An 18447-nucleotide genomic window follows, 5' to 3' on the forward strand; every position below is an offset into this window, starting at 1 on the left:
GCAGCGCCGTGCAACGGGCGGGGCGGGCTCGGAGCTACCGCCGCCGTTGCTAGGGCCGGGCCGCGGGGCTGCCGTTCCGCCGGGCCTCGGGCAGCGGCTCCGGAGGGAGCGGGGCGGGGCGGCTGCGGGCCCGCCTGGCAGTGCCGGGGCCCGGGCCTCGCTCGGCTGTGAGCGGAGACATCGAGAGGATTGCCCCGCGCGGCGGCGAACCCGGCGAGGGAGCGCGGGCCGCGTTCCTGTCAGCGGTGAGCGGGGCGGGACGGGCCGTGCGGGCCGCACTGCTTGCGGGATGGGACGGGACGGGCTGCGTGCGGGGCGGCCGGTCCTGCCGTGCTCCTTCCGGGGTGTCCGTGCAGGTTTCCAAACGTGTCTCTGCCGATCCATCCCTTTCTGAAGGCGGCTCGCCTCGAACCCGGCGCTGCGTCCCTAAAACTGGGGGGATGCTTTCTGAGTTTTGGATGTCAGGGGGAAATTCTTCACAGAGAGAGCGGTGAGGTGCTGGAACAGCTGCCCGGAGAGGCTGTGGATGCCCCGTCCGTCCCTGGAGGCGTTCGAGGCCACTTTGGATGGGGCCACGGGCTGCTATGAAACGTGAAGGTTGGTGGCCTTGCTGTGGTGGGGGGTTGGAGATTCGTGATCCTTGAGGTCCCTTCCAACCAGGCCGTTCTGTGATTCTGTGAGGTTCAGCAGCGGCTTCTGGGGTCGGTGCAGGAGGAATGGCGGCTGTGAGCTCCCTGCTGGTTGCTCCTTGCTCAGAGGCCGCTGGAAATTTCCTGGCCTGTGGCGCTGGCTGGAGGCTGAGCGCCGTGACTCACAGCAGGGCTTTGCAAGAACGTTACAAGAACTGGCAGGGATGGATGGGCAGCTTTCATTTGCCTTCGTGCTGCTGGTGCATGCAGCTCTTTTCTTAAGGAAATACGTTTGAAGTGATGCTGAATATGCATGAGAGGGCATGTGGGAGGCCAGGACAGCGTCCTGCTCTTGTAAAAATTAGGATAATGTTGGTGCAAGGTCACGTTAAGGTTTGCATTGTTCTATAACGTGGGCCTGCAGGGAGCTTGGCTTCCTGAGTCCAGAGTTTGCAGCTCAGGAAGTTGTCGTTCCTACGTGTTTCTTTTAGGAAAATTCATGTGTTTTACTCCTTGAAATTTGCAGACAATGCAGCTGTCCGCACACGCACCTTCCCTTTGTTCTCAACCAAAGACTGAACTGTCTCCAGGCTCCACGTCTTTCTGGCTTGGTTAAAGATTTGTTAGACACGGAGCAAGCGAGGAAAAAAAAGCTATGCTGTGAGGAAGTGCGTGTGGAGCAGCCCAGAGCTGTAACCCAGGAGGAGAATGAGTTCTCTCAATGGATTTTCGCAGCACTCAGGGACGTGCGTTACACAGAAGGCAGAAGGTGGAGCAGTGCAGGACCTGCAAGCTAAAAAAGCGGGCAAAGCAGCAAAGAAGGAGCCCAGCGGCAACGGCGCCCTGACCTTTGAGTCTCCTCCAGGTGTGGATGCCTTCCTGAATGAAACCTTAAAGCTTCTACCGGACGAACTCAAAGCTAACGTGAAAATTAAATCAATTACCCCAAGGCCTCCGAGGAAACCCCGGCTGGAGCGTGCTGCATCTTTGGATGAGAAGAACTGGAAGAGGTGGAGGAGGTTTAGAACTAGTCAGGAAAGTCTGACCGATCCCAACGAGACGAGTTCCTCCAATGGTTCTCTGCAGGAAGCAGCCCTCACCTCTCCCGTCAGGGGTAGAGGAACCCCCTGTTGTGAGCCGAGCTCCTTGCACAGTTCACCAGATGCCTCAGAAGAAAGTCCTGTGGGGAAAAGCAAAGGAAGCACTTCTGACCTGGGGAAACGAGCCTCCGAGATCTCCAGTGCCTTCGGCGGGCTTCTGCGTGGGAAAGCCTTTGTGGGCAGCAAACCCCGGCTGTCCCAAATAACTCCAGCTCGACCTCTGCCGCCCATGGAGCTCAACGTGGCCTCTCATACGCTGAGGACAGCTAATAAGATTGACCCAGATTTAATGGATTATCGACATTATTCTCAGAACAAGTTTGGGAGGGTAAGCAACAGCTTGAGTGACACCGGGCTGCATGGCAACGGGGTGCTCTACGATAATTGCTCCACAGACTCCATGAAGTCTACGTTCAGCCTGCTCACTCCCATTCGTTCCAAGGATGTCCGAAGCAGGTACGTCCCCCAGCTGCTGGTGGCAAAGTGTGCTGTGTGTGGTAGGTGCCAGCTGCCCCGTGGAATCCCCGTGGTCAGAGGCAGAGAACTTGCGGCTGGTCGGTAGATCACCAAAGGTCTCTGTTGTTTAACTTACTGAGGAGGCTGGAAACAGTTTGTAGGTGGAAATACTGCTACAGATACTGGTACAAATACTCTGTGTTCTGCTTTGCGTGGTGTTTTTGTGTGTAAAAGATTTAGTGTCGGTTTTCTTGTGAAGTTTAAGTAAGCTGTTTTGAAAGCTAAAGAGCAGTAGCTGTGCATGCTAACAGTTGGGAATTTTTCCGTTCTGCCTCAGATTTTGCAGGATTCTTTTGAGGAATAATCTCAAGTCTCAGTACAGCCCTTTGTCCTGCTGGGGCCCTGACCTCTTACTCAAGTTGGTTGTCTCCATAGTTAAGCTTAGATGATTGATTGAGGGGGAACTGATTTTGTGTGTGAAGGCGTGGAATCCTCATTCTGCAAACACCTCCCAGCACACATCATAAAGACTCTGATGGGGCACAGGTTGGGAAGCGTGCTGAAAGGCAAAGGACATCAAGTACTGAGCTAAAAATGGTGTGCTGTAGGTACACAGTGCTCTGCAGGACCTCAGGGGATAAATCTGATCAATGATCCAAGGAGTGGGTGGCAGTAATGAAAGGGAAAGTAGTTCTGCTTTGAGCTGTTTTGTGTTTCCCTGCACGTCTACTGCTTCTTATCTTTGTGATTCTGAAAACTGCAGACATTCTGGTAAGCTCTAAGGTAGCAGAATAGTGTGTAAAGACATTGTTTTCTTGAGCTGAAGTTTTATTCTTTATTAACTCAAGGTTTGAGTGGTAGAAATCTGTATTCCAGTCACAATGCTGTTTTCTTAGACACTCCTTATTGGGTCTTCTGTTCACAGAAGCTATTTGGAAGGCAGCCTTCTGGCAAGTGGTGCCTTACTGGGAGCAGAAGAACTCAGCAGATATTTCCCTGATCGGAATATTGGAATTTTTGTGGCCACCTGGAACATGCAAGGCCAGAAGGTATGTGCACACAATTCTCCAGCATGCTTTTGGCAGCAGTAGAATTGCCCTCTATTTATCACAGGGAGCGGGGTGATGGTTTCTTCTTTTCATGACAGCGTTCCTAATCAATCTGATTCGTTGTCTTAGCCAAATGGCAGGGCCTTCCATGATACTCAGCTTAGAGATAAAGCCTCAGTGCTGGAGTTCCTCAGGTACTTGGTGTGGAAACAGCAAGAAGCTTCCTAGCACTTCTCTGGCTTTATGGCAGCTCCTTGACTCTCTATTGCTGGTAGGGTCACGTGAAGAGAGAGGGCTGATTGTTCAGTACTTAGAGAATATCCCTGAAGAGTATCATCTGCATCTTTACTTAGCATAGGACTTCAAATTGGATTCAAATAGATGGTGGAGAAGCTGTGCTTGGAAGAACACCATCAGCCCCTGCGGTGTTCAGTAAAAAGCCTGTGAGCTTGGTGAAAAAGTACATCCTGGGAAATGAGAAATGTCACCTTATCAGCCCTTATCAGTCACCTTATCAGTAGCTGCAGTAAGCAACTGTGGAGTGCTGGATGCTGCTGGGGTGACAGCACTTGAAATCTACCTTTGGAAGGAGTATTCTTAGTAGTATCCTATTTTAGAAGCATGGGTTGTTTGTACAGCTTGTAGCTTTATCTGCACTTCTTTTGTAGTAAATCTTCTTATAATTTATTTTGTTAACAGGAACTTCCAGAGAATCTGGATGACTTCTTGTTGCCAACAGATCCTGACTATGCCCAGGACATGTATGTCATTGGGGTTCAAGAAGGCTGTCCAGACAGGTAGCAAAAACAATGTAATGAACCATCCTTTTTTCTTGTTAACTAGTGGCTTTGTTTTTAATTAGTCTGGCAATAATCATATTCTTCACAAACCACCCTGTAATGTCTGTGAATTGTATTGCCTGAGCACCATGGGAAATGGTGTGAGAGGAAAATGTCACAAAGATCTATAAGACACAAAGATCTATAAAGATCCATACAGGATGTGGCCCGTTAGCAGCTAACACAACTCCTGTTCAGTAAGAGTGTAATCTGAGCCAGGTGTAGCCGAGCTCACTGACCATTAGTGTTAGCAATTCTGTGCTCATTAGTACTCCGAAATTTACTGTGTGAGGCTGACTAGGAGGTCACAGCCTCATGGCAGTCCCTGTTTTTGTTGTTGTTGTTTTTTTTAGATCACTCTTCCAGTTAGAATTGTATTGCCTTGGATTTGAGAGCTCTAAGTCACCAACATGCAAAACCCTGCTCCATGGTCGTGGTTGAGACTGAGCAGCCTTTGTTGCACCATTGCTTTGGCAGCGGAGGTCTTGCTTATCCTTAGCTGCCTTTCTTTATCAGAGGGACAGCTCTGCTTCCACAGTGCTGATTGTCTTTCCTGGTTATTGTCTCCTGTGCTGATCCAGCTGTTGTTCTCTCCTGCAGAAGAGAGTGGGAGATCCGCCTCCAAGAGACTCTGGGCCCCCACTACGTCATGCTGTACTCTGCTGCACACGGAGTGCTCTACATGTCGGTCTTCATTCGAAGGGACCTGATCTGGTTCTGCTCAGGTGTGTGGTCCAGTATGAGCTGGAGAATGGGGAGGTGAAAGGACTGCTGCTACCAGGTGTCTTGTCCTTTTCTCTGGGGCTGTTCCTCTCCTCCCTTCCGTACTCGTTGCCTCTGGAGCTTTTCTCTAACAGCAGCTTTCCTTTCTCCTTCCAGAAGTGGAATATGCCACAGTGACAACCCGAATCGTATCTCAGATCAAAACCAAGGGAGCTCTGGGAATCTGCTTCACCTTTTTTGGGACCTCCTTTCTCTTCATTACCTCCCATTTCACATGTGAGACACCTACGATTTTGTTAGAAGTGTCCTGATTGAGGAAGGAGGGGGTTGATTTACAAAAGAAAGAAGGCTGCAAAAGAGCAGGACAGACTGAAGTCAAAGCTCAGCACTGCTGAGCTGAGGAGGGGAAGGAGGGGAATATGTGTGGTAGCAACTTGAAAAGAAGCTGCTTAGAAAACAAAAATGAGTTCTGTGCATTTGTTTCCCTTTTTCCAATTTCTGCCATTATTTTAAGTCTGCGTGCTCCCTGGGGCAGTGTTCCTTTTTACAGGAATGTCTGATTCCCATTGAAAGCTCTTGTTATCATCAAAAAAATAGAGCTGAATGCAAATGATGCATCCTTGCCAGTAGTGGGATTTCTGTATTTCAGCTGGAGACAGTAAGGTGAATGAGAGGAAGCTGGACTACAACAAAACCATTCAAGCACTTACCCTTCCTAAGGTCGTTCCAGACACAAACCCGTATCGATCCAGTTCTGGTAAGTGTGAAACATTCTTCTGTGTGAGCCCATGTGAGCAGGGGTTGTGCAGAGTGAAGGGGAGTGCACAAAGGAAGAGAAATGGGATGGGTTTTTTTTTAATTAGTTGATGTAAAAAGGGGCTGCATGTCTTTCTCTGTGAGGATGGCTCTTATTCGCACAGTTCCCTTTCTATTTTTCAGTTGAATCGTAATTTGGGGGATGTTTGAGAGAAAAGGTTGGAATGGAGGAGCCATTTGTTTCCTTTTATACCGATGCCTCTGCCTTGAATCTGCAGGTGATGTTACAACTCGGTTTGACGAAGTATTCTGGTTTGGTGACTTCAACTTCCGACTAAATAAGGACCGTGAAACTGTGGATTCCATCTTGAGCCAGAATCCAGAAACAGGCGTCTCCAAACTGCTGGCCTATGACCAGCTTACCAGTGAAATGGGTAGAGGTAAGCAGCAGCTGTCCTCCCCAGCCTGCAGGAACAAAGGTTCCTATGTACAAAAATGATTACTGCCAACTCCCTGTTTTATAAAGATACCCCCTGCTTTTTCTTGTGAAGATCACTAGAAAGGGAACTCAGCAGTTGTTGAATCTAGTGGGAGTCTGTCAAAGAGAATTCTGCATTTTGAATCACAGAATCACAGAGTTAACATAAAGGACTTACAAGATTCTTCTTGGGGGGTTGGACTCGATGATCTGTGGAGGTCCATTCCAACCCCTACAATTCTGTGATTCTGCATTTTGCTGTGTACTATCATATATTGTGCCAAGCTGCTTGTTGCTCTGTTTCATCCGACTCCTCTGTAAAATGGACCTAATTCTCTCACAGCACCAAGGGCATTTAGGTTGAACGGACAGCAAACACAAAGCATTGTGAGCTCTTAATGGAAGGGGAAGCACATGCACCAAGTGTTGTTTGTTTAAATAGGCACAGACTAGCTATTCATCATCATTTCACATAAGAACCTGAACTTCCTACATTTCCAGAGCCTGGTCTTCCCTAGTCATGCACGTACACGCTTGCATTAGTTCAGCAGTGTTGAATAAGTGCAGAATGAGTGCCAGTGTGATGGAAGGGGTTTGCTGTTTACATTGCTCTTCCCCTCCCATACAGGGTCTATTTTCAAGGGATTCCAGGAGGCTGACATTCACTTCCGTCCTTCCTACAAGTTTGACATAGGCAAGGACAGCTATGACACCACTTCCAAGCAGAGGACTCCTTCCTACACGGTAAGATTGGATTGCAGAGCAGCACTCTTGGAAGGGCTGCTTAGGCACCTTCCTGTCTCCGAAGGGGATTCTCACCTACATTGAAAAGCTGCCTTGAATATGCTCCCTCCTGTAGTAGGTCTGCATGAGATACAGCCATGCTGAAATTTGTCAAGGATAGCAGGGCACGTGGAACTCAGAAGTAAGGATTGTTGAACACGTGAGAGTTTGTCACAGACTGCCTGTCTTACTTTTTCCTGCCTCACATCATGTTACAGTGCATTATCTGTGCTCAGAACTGGACACAAAAGTGCTGTTGGGATCAGACACATTCTTCATGACTGCATCCCTGTCCAAGAGTTTCTCTCAGTAGAGTCTCATCAATGAACTGGTGCTTCTCTCCAGCACAGACATGCAAAGGGAGTTACTGTGAGTTTCCTCTCTGTGTCCCAGGATCGAGTAGTGTTCCGCAGTCGGTACAGAGATGACATCCAAGCTGTTAAATACTCATCTTGTCCTGTGATCAAAACCTCAGACCACCGTCCTGTGTTTGCTTTGTTCCGTGTGAAAGTGAGGCCTGGCAGGGACAAGTAAGTACCTGTGGTGCTGTTCTGTTCAGCTGTATGTGTCTGCAGTGATCCTGAGGATGTGCTGCTCCCTTTCAGCATTTGTCACGCTGGGAGAATCCCTGAAATAAGAGTTGATTCCCTGCACTTCCTTGTGTTTGTTTTTAGCTGATATTTGTTGCCAGTGGTCAGAGCAGTAATGGTGCTTAAGCCTTGCAGCTGACATAGAAATCCTGGCTGCCGGGTCTCTTAATCTCTCCTGAGGGAGATTAATGGAGCCTGTTGCAGTTGGCTGAGTCTGTGTTCTACCTGAGAATGCAGCTCTCTGGTTTGCCTGTAAGCATGGGCACGTTTCATCTCCTGTTTCTCTTTCCCTGTTCTGGGATTGGTGCTGTTTGTCCCAGTGGTGGCTGTGTTCCAACATAGCTGCATGCATATGAATTGTAGATTCTCCAAATTTCTTACTATTCCACTGTCAGCTGCTGTACCAGTGTAACTGCTCAGAAAATGCAGTTAAGTCACTGAAATTTAGCGTGCCACTTTCTTGTAAGTAGCCTGCTGAGGGAGTTTGAAACCCAGGTATCTAGAAAAGGATGATTTCTTGGAGCACTTGATCAATTAGAATTGGGACTTGGATGGAGAGGGCTTAAAAAAAGGTTAAAAAAAAAAAATCTGGCCCCTTGTTTTATGAATTAGTTGGTAAATGTTGGGCAAACAAGAATACATCTGTGCCCTAATCTTGTTTCTATATTGCAGTATTCCACTTGCTGCGGGGCAGTTTGACAGAGAACTCTACTTAATTGGAATAAAGAGGCGGATTACAAGGGAACTTCAGAATCGACGACAGCAAAAGGACCAAAAATCCAGCAGCATATGTAGCATTTCCTGAGCTAAGAACTCTGCAACGCTTGTGTTAGAGGTGCCTGGAAAGAGGATTTCAAGCCACGGCAACATCTGCAGGGAACTGTCTGCTTTAGCACCTCTGGCAGTTGCTGGGGCCTGTGAAGAATGTCTTAAACCTCACCCTGGATTCATTTGCATGAGGTAATCCATACAGCTCCAATGCTTTTGCTGAAGCAAAAAGAGTTGGTTATTTAGGGCATCCATTCCAACAGACGCAATATTTTTGACTGTACTGTCTTTGGGAAGACCAGATGCAGGCTGTCTCTTCTAAGGTGACTCCATACAGGGTCCACATCTCTTGGAACTGGCATGGCTGGGGGCAAGGGACCTAAGAAAAACCTGCAGGAGGGTGGAAATGTTGGTTTGTCTGTTTGATTTGGTCAGGTTACCCCTCGTATGTTGTGGGTTTTTATTCCTTACCTGTAGCCAAATGTGCAGTATTCTGTAAAATGCTGAATGGGGACCACTTAGGGAACAGGTCAGTTTTGTCTATGGATGGTTACTCCTGAGTTGGGCTTTTTTGGACCTCTGCAGCAGGATCTGTATGAGTGTACAGTGGTACATTGGAGGTGTACAAACATTGCCTTTCAACAATTATTCTGTAGGCCTTTTTTGATAGTGGGGAGGTGTGTAAATCTCTCCCACCATGCATTTGTCTGTTGGGATTGCTGGAAGCACCCCCTACTTCAGATCACTCCCCCCTTTCTGCAGCAGGACGCTCAAGTGGGAAACAATCGTCTAAATGCAGCTACTGGGTGATGTTCCACCAAAGTGATTGAGATGTTGAATGAGGACTGAGGAAGGAAGCAGGGAAACTGCAGCAAGTCAGATCAGTGCCATTCTGTTACCTCTGATGACAGTTAAATTCCCTTTGTTTTCATTTTCCCAATTCAGTGAACTGTGAATAACTTGCTGTTTTTGATGTGTTGTTCCCCTAGAGATAAACACACACATGAACTGGTGTGGCACTGGTGAAAGGTTAAGTACAGCTAATATTTATAGGCACAGATTGGCTGGGCTATTCATCACCTCAGAACGTAACACCATGCAAACAATTGGAAAGTGCTGCTAACTATGCAACCTGTCCAAGGCAGGGCTTCTGTTCTGCGGTACAAACATCATGGCACTGAGCTGGCTGTAGCCACCAGCTATTCAGATTTCCTTTCTTTTTAAAGGAATAAAAATAAATTAATATGGTACCATAAATGAGAGCCAGTCTTATTGCAGGGCTGTCAGAACTCCAGCTGTTTGTGATGCCTGCTGACCCTCTGGGTGACCTCAGCCATTCTTCCTCAGCTAGAAAGTGAGACAGGCTCCTTTGCTATTACTTGCACTGAACAAATGAAGGGCATTACACCTGCCAGCTCAGGAAAGGTAGTGCTTAACTGCTCCATCTCAGAACTCTTGCTACTTGCTTCAGTCATTTAGAGAGATCTTTATTGCCTTTAAAAACACGCACAGCAATCGAATGACTTCCACTCTGTGAGTTCTGTAAGAAGCAATGTAACGTGTTTTGTTCCAGTTATGTAAGGTATGGTGATAAAGCAGATTGTAGCTGCCTCGTGGTATGCTGCTCCCCACCTGATTGCTCCTTACAACACACAACAAGCCATGACATACTGCGATGCAGCTGTCTCCACATCTAAGCCCATGCAGCAAGGCATTATTCAAACCAAGGTGCTTTCTCATCTCTTCTGGGTCCCCATTTTTTCCATATGTTAAACATCTGCCTTTTTTTTTCTTTCTGGAACACGATGGCAGTCCCATGTCTGCCACTTTCAGTATCACCAGCTTTCTAAACATTGTCATTTCATTGAATTTAACTGCTTCCTGAGCTCCACGCCAGTGTAAGGCTGACAGATCTGCCTTCTTTTGTGCTGGGCCTTAAATTAATCTGACTGACACTCTGAAGAAAGGTAGGGTACAAGTTTAAGGTGCAACTCCTTCAAATATTGGTTTGGGAGTAAGAAAAACTTTTATTCTTTAGCGTAATTCACTTTCAAATGAGAATTTACTTTCCCTTGGGTTCTAGCATAATTATTAAGTTATTCCCAGACATATGAATTCTAAGAGTATTACAGATGGTAAATTACAGCAGTAAAATAATCCACAATGCTCGGACCAGAACCTGGATTTCAGATTCTGTTTTGCATGGCTATCAACCAATACTTTCCCAAGTCACTTTGACCAAATACTTGTTCACCATGGTGATAGCTGGAATATTCTCTGAAGAGAGAGTATGAAAATATTCTCTTGAGCAGCATTTTCAGCAGTCTTCCTCTACCCATACAGGTCTCACTGGAGTACAACATGTCAAACTGAACTGTAATCTAAAGCAAATTCTTTAAAACAAGTGTGGTGAGCACCCTTGCGAAGGAAAGCTATTAATTAGAGGAACACACCTCTAATTATTAGCCTGAAGCCTTTTGTTTCGTTTCATCCCATCTGGCCTGCTGCCAGGTGTCTGCAGGGGCAGGCAGGCCTCTGCCTTCCCCAAGGCACACAGCGGGGCCTCTGATGTCACATCCACACTGCTGCTGCTGAAAAGGCTGCTCCTGCAGTGTGGCTTAGAGGTAACACACAGCAGTGACTTCTCAGGTACGTGCTTTCGGTTGCAGTGATGGATGTTTGGGGCTGCTATGCTCTCCCCAGTACCAAGAGAAGGCTGTGTACACCCATCTTCTCTTGAGGATCAGAATACTCACTCTGAGCCACGGTGGGCCTGTAAATCCACTGAGCTCTTTGTAGCCCAATGTGGTGAAGCAGCTTTGCTCAGCTGTAACGTCACTGTGTTTGCACAGCATGCCTGGAAAGATCTGGGAAGAGTGGAGCTGTCTAGCAGTATTATGAATGCACAAGAACAAAATGAAAGCAGCAGCAAGTCTCTCAGATACACTCAGGAAGTGCTGCTCTATCGAAAGAGCCGGTACAAACGGGGGAGCCGGCCGTCCTTACTGGAAAGGGCTTCTTGGATGTGTTCGTAGGTGGGCAGGTCTGTCAAGTCACCCAGTGCAGCCACAGCTGGTTTCTTATGGAGCATCTTAGTGACCACTCTCTTGATGTCAGAGGATTTCACCTTACCTGCAGTGGAAAAAAAAAAAAAGCCAGAGCTGTAACAGCCGCATTCTGAATAGCAGCTTTATTGTGGTACCAACTCAGACCCCACGGTGCTCAGAAAACCAAATCATCACTAGCCATAGACCTTCTCTACCACAATTCAGCTTTTTCCCTTCTTCTAGCAAACAATGCTGGCTTGCAAGCAACTGAGAAGATCAGTTTGAAATTGGTCTTTAATTCCTCATGCTAGAGCTTCATCTATACTATCAATATACATATTTAAGTTGCCACCCCCGGGTTGTACCCACAAATCTATCCAGGGAAGGAAAACTGGTTTACTCACTGATCAGTGCACAAAGCTCGTGAGGCAGTTTCCTGGTGTTTGTTGCCAGCACTTGCCTTCCCACATCTTCAAAGATTACTGGTCTAGATTCAAGGTTCATCATGAGCATAGACTTGAGTTGTGTTTTTGCTCTCTCAAGTTCCACCTGTAAATGAGCAGCAAATACAAACATCTTCTAAAATAACTGGCCATTGCTCTCTAAAACAAGCTAGCAACGTCCTCTGGAAAACACAAGTGGTTGGATTAGTGCCATATTCCAGCCCAAACAGCCTTCCTTTTGCTCTACAAAGACTGGAGAGCTGTGGAGCACTTCAGAGTTGTGCAAGACTTTCCTCTTTTGTGAGCATGCTGCTGAAATGAAGACATTCTTTCACGGAAACACATGAAATACTTCACCCCAGCAAGGCCAATACAATGCAATACTTCAGCTCAAAGACCACCACACAGCCTGCAAGTTATGTTGCTGACCTCTCCTATCGCTCCTGCCATTAGAATGAATTCTCTTGTGATGATTTCCACCATCTCTCGGACCTAAGAAAAACAGGTATTTGAAACAAAATTACAACAGTGATTAACATTCTGTTAAGACAGCATAACGTGCTCAACATTGAACTTAATTTCAGAAGAGTGCTCTGTTGGATTCCAGTAGCTTTGCAATATTACAAGTTTATAGATATCTGCTACCACATTATCAAGTACAAAAATCCAATCCTATCCCTGTTTGGTAATCAGTGATGCAATGACTGTTTAAGGACACCTGCCCTTGAGTACAGGACTGAATACCTGTTTGGGATCTGCACTGGCATGTATGCACAGGAGACCTGTGTCCTCGTAACTGTGGTGGTAAGAAGTTGCATTATACATCCAGTGGTGCCTGTGATGCACAAACAGAACGTTAAAGTTTAGACAACAGAATATAAATATCAAATTAAAAAAACCACGGGCAGTGATTCCCCTCCCAACTCATTTTCAGGCTTCTCAGTAGTACCAGAAGCATCGGTCAGTGCCTGCAGCTGACAGTTCTTCCTTCTTACCCTCTGAATCCGTGAGACTAAACAGAAAACAATGGGACAGTACTCCTAGCACCTACAGCCAACTCTGTGCACATTCCCTGCCTGAAGGAATGGATCGGGCTGATGGAAGAAGAAAGGATTCTGGCTCACTTCTGACCTTTCACCCTTTCAGAATGCTTGCTAACAAGCAGATCAGTCTCACGAATTTCCAGCAGAATAAGCTGATGTAAAACCTAGGAGTGCTGCCTTTCACAGGACGAGGCCTTCCACGACAGCCTGCTGTAGAAGACAGTTTCTGCAATCCATTTAGCAAACACAAACCTGTTGAGCACATTGAGATACAGCCGGGTGAACATGCCCTTGCCAGGCCCTCCAGCTGAAAAAGAGCCACCGCCTCCCATCATCATATTTAATACTGCAAAGGGAATGAAGTCTTCCTCCTGAAAATCAGGAAGAAATTCGGTCACTGAACAGCAGAGACCCAGCAGAGCTCTCAAGGATCAGGGATGAGTAAAGAGAAAAAGAATTCAAAACATGGCACAAGAGGAATGGGAAGATCAGTGCCTTTGTCAAATGGTGAGTGAAAAAGCTCTTTCTACATACAGGTTCCATCAGCAGCAAGAGTGCCAATGCTCACATATTGAGACATAGTAGCTTGAGGTTCTGCAAGTACAGGGCAACCAATACACAGTATCTTAGGTTGATACTTACTAAAAATGAGCAGCTTTCTAAGCCAATCATAATGTGGGTAAGCTCTGGGATTGGAGTGGGGCCCAGGCTCACATCTGACATGTCTTTTTCGACCTGTGTGAAAAGCGGACAAACCATTAGGATTGATTTTCACATCTGTTTTATCCAGCTTGCAAAATTCCTATTAATCAACTCATCAACCAGGTAAGGGCAGATCCCACAGCCAGTTTGGGATCATATTCAAATCAGCAACTCTAACAGAAAGGAAAAGGCCGTTCCACCTTCCTTTTACCTTGACAATGCCTCCCGTGTACTGAGCCACAGACCTGTCCACCTCCTTGGTCTGTGCACTACCCCACACTGGCTCCACTCCAAGCAGATATTTCTTTGCACACTCCACCAACTGCTCGTGTTCAATTCCCACCCCTGCCAGCACCATCCTGTCCGGCGTGTAGTAATTGCTCAGGTATGAGTGCAGGACTTTCTGATCAATTTTGTCAGTGTTTTCCACTGGGCAGAACCTCTTCAGTCCAACTGTATTTTCTCTGTAGGCTGCCTAGAAGGAAATAGACACACTGAAGTAGCAAATATTAGTTCACCCCCTCAATCTACACCTTTTGGTTGAGACTTGGGAGAAAGGACAGACTGAGCACTGTTTCAGTAACGTTAGCATAAATCAGCATCTCAACAAAGCTAATGTATGGTCACTACATTATGAACTCAGATTAAAATCTTTCCTGCATCAAATATAGAGCAGAGGCAGCAAAATTCTCCCTCGTACCACTGAGATCTGAGTAAAGCAAAAATCTGTTTTCAAAAGTCTGAAATTAACCCTGCGCTCAGGGGAAACTGAGGGAGGGGGTGCAGCGTGTCTCACACAGGACAGGCTTCTCAGTGTTTTACCGCGTGGATCATTTCTGTGAGGAGAGGCTCTGGATCAGGTCTCATATTCAAGTCCTCGAGCTCAAACCGTACAGCCATTCGAGTCATCTCGATTTCTTCATCTGTAATAAGAGAGAAAGTGACAGATAACAGCCGCCAGGCGAGATCCTCACGTGCTGAAGGAGAACTCTCAAGCTTCTTGGTGAGCACGATCCAATGGAGAATTCTCCAGTCGTGCTTTGGGATTCCTGTTCTGAGGCAGATATTACGTTCCCAAACCTGATAACCTGGGCTGCAGGGCTACGTCAGCCAGCAAGTTGACCACCGTGTCCAAGCCTTTGGCATCAGCAGAAACAGCATACATGATGGTGTCCCTGCAAGGCAAGCAGAGTGCTGCTCTGAGAATCACATTCGCTCAGTACCGGTGCTGTAGGGCATCACGGCTACAGATGCTTGCCCATAACTCAATAAATGCTTTGAAAAGGCAACTCTATTGGCTCTTATTATCCCGCCAGTTCACTTTTGGGATTTCTTAGCAGATGCCACAAGCAGGATTCTGCTGCTCAGAAGAATAATGCAACTTCTACTGTCACAGTGACTGTCAGCCACCTCAAAGAGAACAGAGGAAATCCCTCATACCTTGAAGCCTGGCAGTCACAGATGCCTCCGTGCTTTTCTAAGGTGAGAAGAATTTCATCTTTGCTGCTAAACTGCGCTGTGGACTAAGAATGAAGATCGTCAGTGTCACAAAGCAGCAGAGTGACAACAATGTATAACCCCTCCCTGCAGCCCAGAACGGGCACCTCCTGCTCCAGCACAGCACCGCAGCCTCCCTTTTAAGTTCTGTACGTCAAACAGTTCGCTGAATACTAAATTCAGAGACGGGAGCACCGCAGGCTTCAGAAAGCGCCGGGATCCATTCGTACAGACCGACCTCACACCGCCGCCGCTGTCCCCAGCCCTGCACACAGCGCGGACCCCGCGCTACTCACGGAGAACGCCAGCTTCTCCAGGAAGTGCGCGATGCCGCTCAGGTACTTCGCTTCGTGCCGCGATCCAGAGTTGATGAGGACTGGCGGCAGAAAGCACGAGGTCAGCGCGCCGCCGGCCCAGCCCGAGGCTCGGCGCCCCGCCCGCTCCCAGCACTCACGGCCCACGGTGCAGAACTGCCCGAATTTGTTCTGCGAGGCGACGCGCAGCCCGTTCTCCAGCACCGTCACCCGCGTCTCGAAGCGCTCCCGGCCCTCGGCCGCCGCGAACACGGCTTTGGGCACGCCGGGCAGCGGGCACGTCAGCGACACGTTGGGGTAGGAGCCGCCTCCGCTATAGCTCCGGGCGGCCGCCAGCCCGCACCTACGAGACAGCCGCCGTTAGGGGAGGGGCCGCCGTTACCGAGAATAACGAGCTCCTCCCCCGCCGAGGCTCACCGCCGGGCCGGGCCCCACGCTCCGCGCCTCAGCCACGCCGCGGCGGCCGCCATCTTGCCGTGCCCCCGAGTCTCGCTTCCGGCCGGACCCGGGTCACGTGAGCGCCGCGCGGCGTGCGGTCGGGAAAGGGGCGGGTCGGTCTGCTCGGATTGGCGGAGCGCCGCGGGGGGGCGGGGCGAGGAGCGCCGAGCGATGGCGGCGGCGGAGCCTCCCGCGGCCGAGCCCAACCCGTTCTCCTTCCGCGAGTTCGTGCGGAGCAAAGCCCGGAGCGCCGAGGAGCCCGTCCAACTCAGCCCCCGCCCCGCTTCCCCTCCTCGGGCGGCTCTGCCCGGCCCGGCGCCTCCCGCCGAGGCGGAGGAGGACGGAGATGAGGCGGGGTGGAGCGGGAGTTACCGGCCTGCGGCTGCCGAGCGGGAGCACCGCGCTGTGAGCCGCCGTGAGGGCGGCGGGGCGGGCGCTGCTCCGAGAGAGCGCTGCTACGAGGAGGTGAGCGGGGACGGACGGATGGGGAGCCGCTGCGACGGGATGCGGCGCTGTGGGAGGGAAAGGCTGCCCCCAAACCGGGCCGCTGAACAAAGCTGCTCGGCACCAGCTGTAATTCTGCCCTCTCGTGTCTCGCGGTCCCGCCCTCGGGGTGTCTGGGGGCCGTTAAACCGCTCCTCGCCTCTAAGAAGGATTTATTTCTTTTCTCTTTTAGCTGAAAGCAGAGAATGCCGCGTTGAGGAGGAGGATCCGTGAGCTGCAGGAGATCTCTGGAACTCAAGCAGACGTGTGAGTGAGGCACAGCGTGGGGAAGGAGTAAATGAATTGTCCTAGGGTGCCCCCTGGAAAGAGAGAAAAGCTTCCTAGAAGTGAAGCGAACTCTGTTCTGTTTGTTAAAAAGCTTTACTACAGAATCACAGAAACACCAAGGTTGGGAAAGACCTACAAGATCATCCAGCCCACCCATCACCAATAGCTCTCACCTAACGTGTCCCTCAACACAACGTGCAAACGTTCCTTGAACACCTGCAGGGTCACTGAATCCACCACCTCCCTGGGCAGCCCATTCCAGGGAGCTCTTTCAGAGAAGAATCTGATTCTGATTTATCAGATTCGTTTTTCTTATGCACGGTGAGGTAAAGTTTTGTGAGTGCATTTAGGCTTCATGCAGCTTAAGTTGTGAAAGTAATGGCAAGATTCCACAGGAGGCAATTTCTCTCCTTTAAAGCAAGAAGAGCGTTTTAATTTTGGCAGGTGATGAACTCAATGTTGGGAGACATTAAAATCCTGAGGTTGAACAACTGATCCATGGTAGTGATTTCTCTTTGCTGTGCTGCTCCTCGCCATGAGGCAGCTGCTGCTCCCGTGGTGATGGGGTGACAGGTACAGAATGCTCCACACTGACTGTGAACACACACGTTTTCTGTACAGTTATGCTGTGTTCAGCTGTTTCCATTGGTGCTGGTGGATGACGAATGCAGAAATCCCTTGAGCTGCAGCCTACAAAGGCAGTTCTGTGAGATGCCTTAATTTTTTGTTATGTGAAGAACAGAGTTTCTCAGTTCTTCCGCTGGAATTTTCATGTGGTTATTTTACCAAATGCTATTTTTTGTCTTATTTTAAGGCTGAGGAAGCTTGAAAGAAAGCTCGAGGAAAACAAAATTAAAGAAGAGAAGGAAGCTCAGGACTTGGAAGCAATGGTGCAGCACGTGGAACAGAATCTCCAGCTGATGACTGTAAGTGCTGCCATCCCCATCTCATACAGCATTCAGAGCAAAGGTGCTACAACACAAACCAAATTGCTTCCAGTGATACCAGCGAGCCTTCCAACATCTCACGCTCATCCTCTGTTCTCTTTCAGAAACGGGCAGTAAAGGCAGAAAACACCGCTACAAAACTGAAGCAGGAGAATGCATTACTTCAGGTACAAAGCAATAATGTTCTAAAGGCCTCCGCTGGCTGCTGCTGCACCTCGCTCAGTGCTGTGAGTTCTGCGTTATATTTTCGTTATCAAGGGTTTTATTTCCCTTCCAAGGTTCAGCTGAAGAATTACAAGATGGAGAATGAAGCTCTGAGGTCGGGGCAGTCGGCAAGCCTGGCTGTGGTGAGGCAAAACGCAGACACAGCCTTACAGAACCTTCTGACTGTTATCACAAACTCTCAGTCTTCAATAAAGTAAGTTGTTTCCAAGCACTCTGCTAGTTCTATCTCAGGTGCTAAATGCTGACAGCAGCCAGAGAATAAGCATCCCCACTAGGGGGAGTGAAACTTGGGTTCTTTATTACGCACTGCAGGTCAGTCCCTGTTCTCGCTTAGTTGCAGTGTGTTTTCTTCCAGAAAACAGTGCCTGTGTGCTGTATCCTCTCCAGTCTAACGCTGTGTTTCTCTCACCCAGGCAGCTGGTCTCTGGAGCAGAATCACTGCAGCTCGTCGCCGATCTCCTTAAATCCATAGACAGAATTTCTGAGGTGTCTGAAGATGGACAATGAACCCAACCAGGGACTCACAGGCAGAGCTCAGCGCAGAACTCCTTACTGAGCGCTGCTGCAGGAGCAGCTCCTCCATCCCTGCGGATGGCTGAGGTTGGAGCCGATCCCACAAAGGGCAGCGCTCAGCCAACAGCGAGCGGGACCGCAGCGCCCTGCCCTGCTCCGGAGGGCGCCAACAGGGCTGGCAGGAAGGCCCGGCCTCGCCCCGGGAACGGGCTGCCGCGCTGCTCGCAGGAACGGCTCGGTGCGGCCGCAGGGCCGGGCGCTGCCCGCCGTGTAACGGAGCGATTAAAGGCGGAGGCGACTCGCGGGTCGCGGTCTTGGCGAAGCTGTGCTCCTATT

General features: G+C 49.0%; 3 protein-coding genes across 4 annotated transcripts; 2 read left to right on the plus strand and 1 right to left on the minus strand.

Moving 5' to 3' along the window:
• Positions 1–40: 40 nt before the first annotated feature.
• On the plus strand, positions 41–9428 carry INPP5E (inositol polyphosphate-5-phosphatase E). Of its 2 annotated transcripts, none has more exons than XM_052667521.1 (11): positions 41–245; positions 1156–2185; positions 3111–3234; positions 3934–4031; positions 4674–4798; positions 4953–5072; positions 5446–5553; positions 5831–5992; positions 6659–6774; positions 7207–7343; positions 8076–9428. In XM_052667521.1, the coding sequence occupies exons 2-11, from the start codon at positions 1338–1340 to the stop codon at positions 8206–8208; spliced, it is 1971 nt and encodes a 656-aa protein (XP_052523481.1). In that variant the 5' UTR covers positions 41–245; positions 1156–1337; the 3' UTR covers positions 8209–9428. The 2 variants fall into 2 exon arrangements, with proteins under 2 accessions (XP_052523481.1, XP_052523482.1); XM_052667522.1 differs by lacking the exon at positions 41–245 and adding an exon at positions 484–597.
• Positions 9429–10174: 746 nt separating this feature from the next.
• Positions 10175–15710, minus strand: PMPCA (peptidase, mitochondrial processing subunit alpha). The gene is made up of 13 exons (XM_052667523.1): positions 15635–15710; positions 15358–15560; positions 15200–15279; positions 14847–14929; positions 14487–14581; positions 14229–14329; positions 13618–13881; positions 13347–13439; positions 12957–13075; positions 12406–12496; positions 12091–12153; positions 11623–11767; positions 10175–11303 (listed from the first exon to the last, which is right to left on the minus strand). Exons 1-13 carry the CDS (start codon positions 15685–15687, stop codon positions 11134–11136), a joined length of 1560 nt encoding a protein of 519 aa, XP_052523483.1. The 5' UTR covers positions 15688–15710; the 3' UTR covers positions 10175–11133.
• Positions 15711–15804: 94 nt separating this feature from the next.
• ENTR1 (endosome associated trafficking regulator 1) lies at positions 15805–18373 on the plus strand. The gene is made up of 6 exons (XM_052667497.1): positions 15805–16120; positions 16332–16405; positions 17241–17352; positions 17478–17540; positions 17652–17791; positions 18012–18373. The coding sequence occupies exons 1-6, from the start codon at positions 15827–15829 to the stop codon at positions 18103–18105; spliced, it is 777 nt and encodes a 258-aa protein (XP_052523457.1). The 5' UTR covers positions 15805–15826; the 3' UTR covers positions 18106–18373.
• Positions 18374–18447: the final 74 nt, after the last annotated feature.

Source organism: Tympanuchus pallidicinctus, unplaced genomic scaffold (assembly GCF_026119805.1).
Source record: "Tympanuchus pallidicinctus isolate F22 unplaced genomic scaffold, pur_lepc_1.0 scaffold8, whole genome shotgun sequence".
Classification (NCBI taxonomy): domain Eukaryota; kingdom Metazoa; phylum Chordata; class Aves; order Galliformes; family Phasianidae; genus Tympanuchus; species Tympanuchus pallidicinctus.